The sequence below is a fragment of the Glycine max genome, chromosome 18, assembly GCF_000004515.6.
Source record: "Glycine max cultivar Williams 82 chromosome 18, Glycine_max_v4.0, whole genome shotgun sequence".
NCBI classification, from domain to species: domain Eukaryota; kingdom Viridiplantae; phylum Streptophyta; class Magnoliopsida; order Fabales; family Fabaceae; genus Glycine; species Glycine max.
Window position 1 is genome coordinate 53,318,279 of NC_038254.2, and position 12,535 is coordinate 53,330,813.

Sequence of the window (12,535 nt, forward strand, 5' to 3'; positions counted from 1 at the left end):
TAGTTTATCTTTTGCTATTTATTGTATCACTGCTGAGAACAATTTGAATTAGAATAGAATAATTCTATTTCCTCTACATACGTATTGTGTCTCTTCTCTCCTCTGTTTTTTATAATTTCCTCCACAAAACCAACAAATTGAAACAACAGTCATAGAACTAAGGAAATTTACTTACCAAGAACTAGTTACAGATATTGGTATGCAATTTGTATGAAGACATCATAGTTTGTTTGACAAATTAAAAGAAAAAAAAACTGAAACAATAATATAATAGAACGAAAAACCTTTGAATACTAAACAAAAAATATCAGAATCTGCTGTTGCTAATAGCTATTAAAAGGAGATTATGAAGGGAAATTGTGCATGACGCGTTGATAAATGGATGGTGATGGTGAAGAAGTGAGTGAAGCATTTGCATGATCTAGCGGGGGCATGCACGAGCCGTACATAGTATCATCCTTCTGTTCCTGTTTAGGCCTCAGGAACCCTGTATCAATGTCCTTCACCTGCTGCCCAGAAAGGAAAGACTGGTCCGGATTCATTGGCTTGACACGGTTAAAATTCAGTCCAGCAATTGAAAAATTTCCAGATGAGGGAAGATTCAATGGAAGTGGCATTGGAAAATCAGGGAACATGGAGGGAATGGATCCAGCTTGAGGGGCAGTGCAACGTTCAGGGTTCAGTCCATAGGAGCCATATGGCATGGCGTTATTCAAGGAAGGATACTTCATTTGGCAAAGGGAAGAAGGCCGAAACTTCATATCATTCCCGAAACTTCCAACCAAACTAGGCCTGAGAAACTCGTCGCTGAATTCCGGTTTTCTATCAAAATGATGTCCAAGAGTTTGATGAGTTTCGGGCTTTGGAATGCCAGCATTCCCTGGTAATGTAAGAGAAACTTGTCCATTAGCACCATTGGGAGGTAAACCACCATCACTTGAGTTTACCTGATTGTTGGTTCTAGCAGTGGGCACTTCATGGTTATGCTTTCCCTCATAAGTAGTAAGGACATATTTCAGATTGTGTGAAGCCCTTTCCACATGTTTCCTTACCATACATCCAGTACTTGTACATTTGTAGTAGCTCCTGGAAGAGATTCGTGAGAAAATGTTAAATGCATATAATTACAAGCATAGTCCTAATGAGGAAAACCTTGAGTGAATGAAAAATATAGAGAATGAATCAACACAATCTGTAGAATAATAAACCATTGAAATGCTTAGAACACAAAAACCAGTTCAAATAAATAAACAATGAGGAAGACATGGAATAGAATAATAAACAGATACAAATATCTATAAACAAAATCACACAAGCACACTGTCAACTTTAGAATGAAAATTGTGTACTTATCAAAAAGAGCAGCGAACAAGAAACAGAAAAATATCAGCGTTCAACATTAAGAAATAAAAATCTAGTATAATTGATTCATATGCATATCTCCTTAAATCTATTAAAACTCTACAAATAGTTGAAAACTTGAAACTTTATATGAAAGCACAATAGCCCAAAAACAGCAGCAGCAACGAAAACCTTATCCCTACCAGGTGCAGTCGGCTACATGAATCACACATTATCATTGGACACATGACACCATTGGGTACAATATCCCAAAACTATTATACAATATTTAATTAAAGAGAGAAAGACTATATCAGAGTTATATTTCAATTTTCAATCAAGTTAGCACAAATATAAACAGGCCTGCAAGTGCAGAAAGAAAGGCAAGATCATTACCTAGGATTTGGATTTCCTTTGACAACCTTTTGTCCATACTTACGCCAGCGGTAACCATCATCAAGTATGTCCACATCACTCTCAATTTGGACAACCACTCTTGGCTCTCGAACAGCCCTAGTAGGGGGCAAATTTGGTTCAACTGCATAGCTCTCTTTCTTCCTGAAATAGCAAATTAATGCAGAAACATTTTAGTTGTCTTTCCATTTGATATGACCATAAAGACAACATAGGATAGAGTATAAAACCTTATTTTCGGTTCCAATTCATCATTCTCAGCTTCGTCTTCAGCCGACACAAGTGCGTGAGCGGTCCCATCTTCATCATCATCATGACTGGCAAGTGTAGAAGAAAGCTCTGGAGTGTCCTCCAATTCAAATATACGTAGAGATTTAGCTTTGTTAGTTGATATAGGATCTGAAAGCTCAGTCACAGCAGAAGTTGATGATGTCCTTTCCTGTCCATCAGCCTTCCAATCAAAACTTTGTTTTGTATCTTTTAATCCTGTTTGAATATTTCTCCAGACATACCCACCTTCAATTTTAGCTAAGGTACTGTCTTCAGCCATGTCTGAAACCTCATCAGTAGAAAGTGAAGATGCTCGATGTCCGGGGTGTGGTTGTGCATGGTTATGAGCACCCTTGTAAATAATTTCCGTTATTTGACCGTCATGGGATCGTTCCACCTTTTTCTTGACCTGACAATTAGGCTGTGTGCATTTATAATAGCTTCTGGGATACTCACTACCTTTAACCTGTTTTTGTCCATATTTCCTCCAATTATAGCCATCCTCTGAAGTCCTTACTGCTCCCGTTGCATGGGATACCTCTTTCTGTTCTCCTTCTGAAGCAGGTTGCCCTCCGAAATCCTCACCATTGATAGCATTTTTCAGCATAGCGCTTTCATCACTTACTTCCTCAGAGCCAGACATTGGCATCTCAACATTATTGGCATTAACAATCGCATCATTTACCATTTTCATATCATTGTACGAATTCACTTCACTATTTTTCACAGAATGGCCTTTTGAAAAATCTGCTTGGCATGAAAAATCTAATGGTGGCTGAACTTGAGCAAGTAGGTGGCTCTCTCTATTTTCTCCCTTTACTGAGTGGAAATGACTAGAAACCTAATGAGTTCAAGGTTACCAAATTACACTAGTATTGTTAGAAAAACATAACTCAATTAAATAGAGATTTCACATATAGGATAATATCTGCGAAAATTAGACACAAGAAGCTTGGCTTGATATTTGTATAAATTTGTTTAAAATTAACTGAACAAACTTCTATACCCTATTCTCTACATCCAACTGAGAGAAATTTGGTTTTCAATCTTCAAATCAACTACTGAAAAAGGGAGGAATAGATTACAGAAGTAATGCATCAGCAGCAGCAGCAAGCATCGACAGTTTAACAAAAATTATTCACATGCCTGTGAAAAAAATAGGTATCAACAATTTAATAAAAATTGCTTACATGCCCCTGCCAGGAATAGCACAGCACAACACAACACAATTACATTTTGTATTGGTTAATAGTAATAACAATAATAATAACAATTAACAACCACAAAGAAGAAGGGTACCTGATTTAGAGAAGCAGGGAAAGGAGGCAAAGGATTAGGATCCAAATGTCCACGAGGCTTGAATTTGAAAGAGGCGGCGACATCAAATGCGGTTGACACATCCACATTCCCTTGTTCAGTTGTGAGCATTGATCCTTCATGGCTGAGAAGTGGCAGCGTGAAGAAAGAGCCAACGGTGGGAGATATGGCCTATAACCCCAATCATAAAAAAAGATCAAATTTTTATCAGAAATCTCAAAACAAGGACCAAAAGGGTGATCACACAGGACCAACCTTAGTCACAGTGTCTTAATGCTGTTCTCCAATCAAAATTGAATTTTTTGTTTTTTGTTTTTACATATGTATGATCTTAAATGCAAATCTTTATTCCACGGATTACCAAGGAAGAAACTCTAAGATTTGATTGGAAAAACAACACCAAAAAGTATCTAAAGAACTGCATTACATAAAATAAGTTTTGTTAGAAACCTGAGAATTTGGAAGCATGATGGGAGAGTCAAGCAAGGCAGTGGGACTAATGCCCGGGGGAATGGTGAGACGAGGTGATCGAACAGCAGGGGAAGGTGAAGGGGTTGTTGTTGAAGTTGTTGCAGTGCGAAACAGTGCTGTGTTGATTCTTGCAGCATTGGAATTGAAACCCCTTCTCTCAGCAATGCTTCTTTTTCTTCCTCTCGAGTCAGACACAAAGTTTTCCTCATCACAATTGTTGTTAAGGTTGTCTTGTTCCATTTTGAAAAGAAGAAGGAATCAGAATTGATAATTGGAATTGGACTATGATGATGTTCCAAAGATGGGGTTTGGATCAGCTCCAAGACAGTTGAGCTGGAACCAATGAAAGTGAGGATTTGAATTTATTATTTTCTGCAATGATATCTTTTGCTTCCTCACACACCAACATACAAAAGAAAAATGAGACCTCACCATTTCCCACAAACTTTGTATATTTATAGCATCCACAATGTTCTTGTCCATTGTGCCTAAAAGATAAGTTCAACAAGTAATAAATGAATAAAATAAAGATTAAGTACAATACCATATTAGTGTCAATTTAGTTTGCAAAATACATGCAATGAATGTTATTATTAAGAATATTCATTAATTATTTTTTTCATTAATTATTAAATGAATTAAATTAATGCTTTATACCGTAGAACAGTTACGTTTATGGTTTTAACACAAGAATTTAAAAATGCAATTAATATTTTAGATTTTATAAGAATTATTTTGTATCCCTTCATTTGCGTCCCTTCATTTGTATCTCTTCGCCCCATTTTGTTTGACGTATAAGGTTTTAATAAAGAAATTAAGAAATATAATTAATATTTTAAATTTCGTAAAATTTCTTAATGTATATCTTGTCTTTCGTATTAGTAATTATATATTTTTTTATTTTCTCACTCTACGATAAACAGCTAAGAATATAGTAAGAAAAAATAATCAATATTTTATTAAAAGGTCATATAAAATGGGACGAATGAAGTAATTTCTTAATATATCTTGTGTCTTTTGTATTAATTTGATTCTCTCTTATTCATATTTATTTTTATTTTTCACTTCATAATAAATATTCAAAGATATAATAAGAAAAAATTTAACGTTTTATTAATATTGTAAAATGACAATTAAAATGAAACGACTTTTTCTTAAGCCGTCGTATAAAATGAGACTGAGGGAGTACATGTAACACAATAAATCAAGGTTAAATATGAAAAGTTATTTTATAGTAGTACAATTTAAATTTTAATAAATTGGGTAGTATAAGAAAAATTGTAAAGTTACTTTCCATCATATATTCAGGTAGGAAAATGTGACACGCATTATTGTTAGGAGAAATCATAATTAATTTTTGTTTATTAAATTAATGGTGGTTAGGGTCAATTAAGCAAAACATTTGAACTTAATTGAGAGAAGTATTAGCATAATGCAAACATTAGTTTCGGAATAAATGACATGTGAAAAAATCTGAATTCAAACACAGCCACAAGTTGGTGTTACCTCAAAACAGCACTTTTCTGCTTTGCGAAATTTAGCTGCAGTTCTGAAATCTATCAGCAGTAATTTTCGGATCTAAATTCTTATATTAGATCTCAATCTGCTATTGTTTTCTATTTCCTAACCAATTTTATTTTCTGTTATTATGAGTTGTGTCTTATCTCCTTCAATGTCACGCATTCTTATCAGTGTCTCAACTTCTTCTTTTACGATCAGAAATGGAAAGGCTTTCATTATTTGACCTTGATCATCTTATGAAAATGCAGTACCCAAAACTAAAATGAAATAGATTAAAATGTTTCTCTGCCAAAATTAATATAATAAGAAAATCAAGAAGGAAAGAGACGTTAAACATTAAGTGGGAGATTTTTTAGTGTCTCGCATATGATTGTGTCTCTCGTTAAGAATATTCATGATTTATATAAAATAAAAATTAAGAAGAAAATAAGTTTTAAAAAATGTGATTAAATGCTCAACCCATATAAATCATTACTAATTATATATATTCATATATTCTATGTAAATAAAACTGAATACCAACAAAAGATTGGTAAAAGCAATAGTAACTTGTATCTTTAATTAAGTGAAATGTTGATTAATTCTTTATGTAGAATAAATTATATCGAAAGAAAAAAATATCCACTTATGTATGTGCTTACGTTCTCAACGGAAATTTTTTATCACTTTCGGTGAGAGATAATTTTGTACTAATATCATGGAAAAAAATTGACCAATATTAATGACAATATGAAATGTTAAATAATTATTATTTTAGAATTAAATATTTCAAAATATTTAATGACCCTTTATAAAATATTTTAAATAGATTAAATTTAGTTTACAATCAGTTTTTTATTCGGATAAAAATAATGTATTCAATGCATGAATGTTTTACAATGTTAGAAAAACTTTATTATTATTTATTGTTAACTTTTAATTGTCAAAGTGTTAATTGTTTTAAATTTTATTCCATCTTCAGTTTCTTTATTTGGATATAAAATAATCTATACAATGCATGAAAATATTAGAAATATTTAATTTTTTTAATATTTTATAAAACTTATTTATTATTTAATGTTAATTTTTAATTGTCAAAATATTAACTGTTTTAAATTTTTTCCATATACATAAAATTTCATTTTTTTTTACTAAATCTAAAAATTAATTGCTTATATTTGTTTACATTAATATTTCCTTTATTCAATTTTAAATTTTATCTGTGGTACAAATCACATATGTATAATTGATAACAGATCATTTTATTTGAGTCGTGTAGGACCATGGTAGGAATTTCAAATTTCATTTAATCATATTGTTTTTTTTTTTACTTTTATGCTAAAAATTTATTATTTTCACCAAATATTAAATTTAATTTATCTTCTTTTTATATAAAAATTTTCTTTTTTCCTATCAAATATCTTATACTTATATTCTTAAATTAAGTTTATTTGTTTAACATTGTTTTATCAAACCTGAACATCAATTTCTTATATTTTCTATTTTTTCTTATAATATCAAATTTATTATTGTTATATTTTAATTTGTTATTTTTCAATGTCAATTATTAATTTTTTTCATCTTCATATTTTTTTATTCTCAAATGCAAACTTTAATTGCTTTTATTTGTGTATGTTAAGATTTCCTTAATTTCATTTTAAATTTTATTTTATATTTCCTTTAATCACATTCTTGAATTAATTTTTTACTTTTATGTTAAATTTATTTTATTTTTCTCCAAATATTAACTTTATTTTTTCATTGAATAATGATAGAATCACATGTTGTTAAAAAAATTGCACTAATATTTTCATCTTATTTTTAAATAAATTACATCTCAAGTTTAATTTCGTCTAACATTTTTTTATTAATTTTTCAATCTAAATTACTTATATTCTTAAAAAATACTCTTAGCATTTAACTTATTACTAACATAATGTAAAAATAATATTGTATATTTAGCAAAAAAAAATGATGTTGGATTATCAATAAATCAATTACTCTAGTCTTCAATATTGAAGAAGAAAAACAATTCATGCTATTTTAAGAAAGTATTAATTTACACTGGTTAAGAAAGTTATTTTTTAATGTAGTGGGATTTTTTTTAATCCCATCACAGAAATATATTATCACCTTCCTATATCTTTTTTATATTTTAACTTTTTGTTTTTTTTTCAGAACAATTTATGTTTTAGAATTTCAAAGTCTAGTTAATATTTTTTTTTCAAATATCCATTATTAATGTTGTAAGTATTAAATACTCTCTCTATTTCAGAACATATGACGTTTAAGATTTTTACACAAATATTAAAAAATACAATTAATTTCTTAAATTTCCAAAAAAAATATTAATTAACTTCTTAATATGTCCCTTATCTTTCTAGCTAATTAATGATTCCTTTATTTTTTTTATGCAATACTCGCTCTAATTATTTATTAAGAGTAACCTTGAAAAAAAATATTTGATATAACATTAATTTTGTAAAATGACATATATTTTAAAATAAATTTTTTTCTCTAAAACGTAATATATTCTTTTTTCTCTAAAAAGTCATATATTCTGAAACAGAAAGAGTATCACGATAATATTACGTAAAAACATTTTAGTTTAAATATAATAATTTTTAATTTCATTAAATATTTCTTAATTCACGTATAATAATAACCTTAATAATGAAAAATATAGAAAATGAAGTAGTATAAAAAACTAGGAGAAAAAAAATACAAGCATGAAGCACCATTACCCATAAAAGTATCGAAATAAACGAATGGACAGAAGTAAAAATAGATCTAAATTAGGGGGGTTGGGTTGAGCTCTCTATCAGTGTGGCTCAATTATATGAAGGATATTTTGGTGATCGTCTCCTTAAAAAGTGAAATAAATCTAAATTTATTTATATTTTAAAATTTCTTATATGAGTATTAATTATCAATGTAACAACTATCAATGTTTTTATTTATAACAACGTTAATAATATATCATTATCGTAAACATTATGGACTATGTCATTAATTAATCATCGGATATAACCCCAACATAAATATGACATTGCTGATAAATATACTTTCTAATATGATGTAATAAATACATAAAGAAGAGTAAAAAAGAATAATGATTTTACAAAACAAAAAACTAAAATGACAATTATTCAAAACATCGAAAAACTAAAATAACACTTATTAAAGATATTAATATAAATAAATAAATATTACGTTAAAAAAATCTAATCCAATACTTATTTTAGAACATAAAGAGTATAATGTTGATTATTTTTTACTAATTCATAATTAATATTTGGATATACTAACCTAAATGTAAATATGATATAAAAAAATATTTATTATAAAAATTATAAAAAACGTAAAAGAAATCATAAACATCCCAATAAAAATATTTTTTCTTTTAATTTCTTAATAAATATTCTAAGAATACTAGATAACATTTACTAATAAAAATATTTTTTCTTTTAATTTCTTAATAAATATTCTAAGAATTCTAGATAACATTTACTAATGTACCATGCTAGCTAGTAGGGCTGTAGACGAGTTGGTTATTGCTATGGACAATGAGCAAGTGGTGAGAGTGGCTGAACACATAGACACATAGTTTAACATTAGAAATTTTACTAAGTATTTAATCTTATTTTTTATTAGTTATCCTTATTAAATATACTTAGTTAAGTATATGTATTTTTTTATTAATAGTGGTACATAATAAGAACAAAATTGATACATTAGTAATATTTTAAAAAAAATTCAGTAAAATCAACTGAATTTATTCCTTTTATTGGTTTGTGTGATTGATCTTCAAAGTGTCTTTTTATTAAGACCGCAGGGAGTGTGTATATATATATTTTAGAGAGTTTATTGAAACTTCAAATTTGCACAAAGTTCTCAAGCTTTAACAATTTTTCTGACACGTCAACAATTGAAGCTTCAATATAATTAGCTATTGAAACTTCAAAGCCAAATCCATTGCAGAATGTTATTCCCCTGGACTCTCTAATTCTAATCCCAGAAACCAAATGTTATATATGTAATGCAATGTTTCTAGATACACAATATTGAGGAGACATGATATTGCAAAATGTTACTTGTTCAAACCATAATAAAATGCAATGGAAGCTTACAAAAGTTCACATAATTATAATACTCAACCATAGTATAAAAAACTTACTCAAGACCAATTTATTATCCCTCTTCAGAGCAAGTAAAACTAACCCTCTCTAACCTATGCACGCTGATTCAGAGTCCTCAACCTCATCTTCCACAGCCACACTGGTTACATCTTCTCTAGTAGTCATCATGCTAATGCTGGATGTTGATGAACCAACAATGGTTTCTGGCACACCACCATGTGCTAGTACAGTTTTTCTCTTGCTTCTGCTTCTTCTCCATTTCCTCAACAACTCAGAAACCTCACTTTCATCTCCTAATTCCTCAACTTGTAATTGTCCAGGTTCTTCTCTTGTAAGTTCACTCACCCTATGATCACTGAAATACTCTGGTGTCACCAGAAAGATGAGTGGCCTATAACAACATAGGAGAGACACAAGTAGCACAATGTAGACATACAAGGACACCCAAACATAAAATGTCCACTTCCAATTTCGAACCAACTCTTTAGTCCAAGGCAAATGGGAGTTTATCGCAATTTTGGCTTCGTATAGCTGTGGAAGAGATGATGTTCCTGCTCTTGGATGCAGAGTTACCCTAATAGAATTGCTTCTTCTGTAGTCTTCTTTGTGCTTCAGTATATCCACATTAATATTCTGAGTCTCCCCTGAGATTCCCAGCACCAGAGGCACTCCCATCATAAAGGTTCGGACTAGTCGAATTGGTGAGCTTCTAAACCTCAACATGCATGGCTGGCTAGATTTTTCTATCACATTTCCATTCACAGATAGGAGTTCTGCAGTCAACTGCAAAATGTCTCTAATTAACTCTTGAAGAAACACATCCTAGAGATCATGTACACAATCCTACCAATGAAGTCTCTTTTTTTTTCCCTTCTATTCTCTCCTTGTTGACACAATTTTAAACATAAAGCAAAATAATCAAATCCTATAGTTGAGTAATGGTAGAGCAAACTATGATATCTTTGAACTTATATTCAGTCCATATTATATGGTTTAAGTTATGGCATAGTTAAGAACGGAATATAACCAGCCAGTGAACCAGATGCTGTGATTTTCTTAATACTTGTCCAAAACCATAAGATTATGCAAGAATAAGTGCTAGGACTATTTATCAGCATTTAGCAACTAGCAATTAACGACAACAAAGTAATAATTAAGTAAGAAATTGCGATAAAGCAGGTCTGGTTTTATTGTGAAAAATGAAATATTATTATCAGAAAATTTTCTTTTGAAGGAAAAAGATTTTGTTTCTGTTAATATTGTTGAGGTATTATTTTTCAATTAGAGGGACATTGAATAGGATAATAAAAGAGTGATAGATCTAAAATTCAACACCAACACCAACACTATATACAAGTCTCCTCTCATTAAAAAGGATATTACATGAACAACTCAATAATTTTCAGAGACAAAATCATACCTGAAACACGCCAAGCTCCCTATTGAAGTCAGATTCAGGCATCACAAGGACCAAAGAAGCGAAAAACGAGTGGCCAACTGGGACACTTATGTGCTTTTTCTTAAGGTGACCCTTTAAACTTCTAACTCCATTGAATGAAAACACAGCCGTAGGGTGAGCTTCAGTGTAATCAAAATGCAGATTATCCTTGACAGACACGGGTTCCTCCACCCACAACCGAACCAAAGCAACACCCACCACAGCAGCCAGAATGAGAGCCAAAATCATAACCATGCACACATACGCAACACTCAGAAAGCAAAGTCCTAGTTTCTTCAGCAAGAGTGCGCTGCCATGAGTGATTTGATGAGAAAGAGCACGTTGCACTGCTGATTCAACACTGTCTTTGGTCTCCTCTGCACGGTGGTAGGACTCAGAAGCCACGGAGAAAAGAGAGTGGATAGGGGAAAAGAGAGAAACCAGGCCATTATAGATCAAATCCGTTTGAAAGGATATTAGTTTTGCAACTGGTGTGGGCAAAAAAAACCCTTCTTTTTTGTGTTCCTCCATGGAGATGGAGTGGAGTGTAGTTTCAGAGAGATGAGGACTAGTTGGGAACTTGGAAGGGAAGGATAGACACAAGAAGGTGCTGTATTGTTGCATAGTGTAGCAGCACACGTGTCATCTGCATGAGAACAAGATGGCGTTGTGGCATTCTGCATGGGGAGAACATGTTAGATACTTATAAGAGCATCTTCAACATGCTTCATTTGTTTTGCCATTACTTTTTTGGCACATTTGTCTTGCTGCTAGACCTTTGCTGGTATCGATCCTGATTTATGTAGATGTTTTATAATTTTCAATAATACTTAATAAGTTTTTATTATTAAAGTAGATGAGTTAATAATATGTTGTTTTAGTAAGTTGCTTATGAGTTAATAATTTATTATTAGAGTAGATGAGTTAATAATAAGTAACCGTTCTTAATTTATTCTTATTAATTAAAAAATTATTTTTCAATTACAAAATTCACTTTACCGTCAAGAGTGAAACTTCCTCTATCCCATTGTATTACGGAAAATTCACTCGTAATGTAAAATTACATTACGGATTGAGCTTTTCATAGTATAATAGGTTGCAGGAAGCAAAATATGGAGATGCATGAAGTAACAATCAAATATGTCATATGTATTCAAGCGGCGTGATGAAGTGATATAATAGCAAAATTTCTATGCATGGAATTGAAGCTCGTTCATCCTTCACATCACTACTACAAATGCTATATGGTCTGGTTTTAGTTATGTCTTCATCTGGTTAAATAGGTTCCTCTAGCTAGCTTGACCATGTATCCTATATCCTGAATTTATGATACTCCATGAGATTACATTCATTTCCTGCATGTGATCACAAAAGCTCTTCTCTTGTAGGACACGCCAGACTCTGCATAATATTATCAACAATTCCATTCTCCCACATCTGCATACATTCTCAAAGTAGCATTTTGCACTAATCTATAAAACGCAAGTTCAATTCCTTCACTTACCCACAAACAGCTTCATCATTTTCATTTTATCTCTGCATACCCATTGGCAGCCTGTCTGTCAGGTGCAATTCCACGGTTCAACATCTTTGAAAACAATGATACTCTATCACAGAAGAACCAATTTTGAGAGCAAGCGCCAAC

General features: G+C 31.0%; 2 protein-coding genes across 2 annotated transcripts; both read right to left on the minus strand.

Annotated features, from left to right (window-relative positions):
• Nucleotides 1–189: 189 nt before the first annotated feature.
• Nucleotides 190–4,237, minus strand: LOC100800211 (WRKY transcription factor SUSIBA2). Its single transcript, XM_014770297.3, has 5 exons — nt 3,793–4,237; nt 3,325–3,513; nt 1,986–2,866; nt 1,738–1,899; nt 190–1,086 (listed from the first exon to the last, which is right to left on the minus strand). The coding sequence occupies exons 1-5, from the start codon at nt 4,051–4,053 to the stop codon at nt 345–347; spliced, it is 2,235 nt and encodes a 744-aa protein (XP_014625783.1). The 5' UTR covers nt 4,054–4,237; the 3' UTR covers nt 190–344.
• A 5,156-nt stretch (nt 4,238–9,393) lies between these two features.
• Nucleotides 9,394–11,559, minus strand: LOC100788783 (seipin-1). The gene is made up of 2 exons (XM_003552397.3): nt 10,873–11,559; nt 9,394–10,235 (listed from the first exon to the last, which is right to left on the minus strand). Exons 1-2 carry the CDS (start codon nt 11,512–11,514, stop codon nt 9,540–9,542), a joined length of 1,338 nt encoding a protein of 445 aa, XP_003552445.1. The 5' UTR covers nt 11,515–11,559; the 3' UTR covers nt 9,394–9,539.
• Between the last annotated feature and the right edge of the window lie 976 nt (nt 11,560–12,535).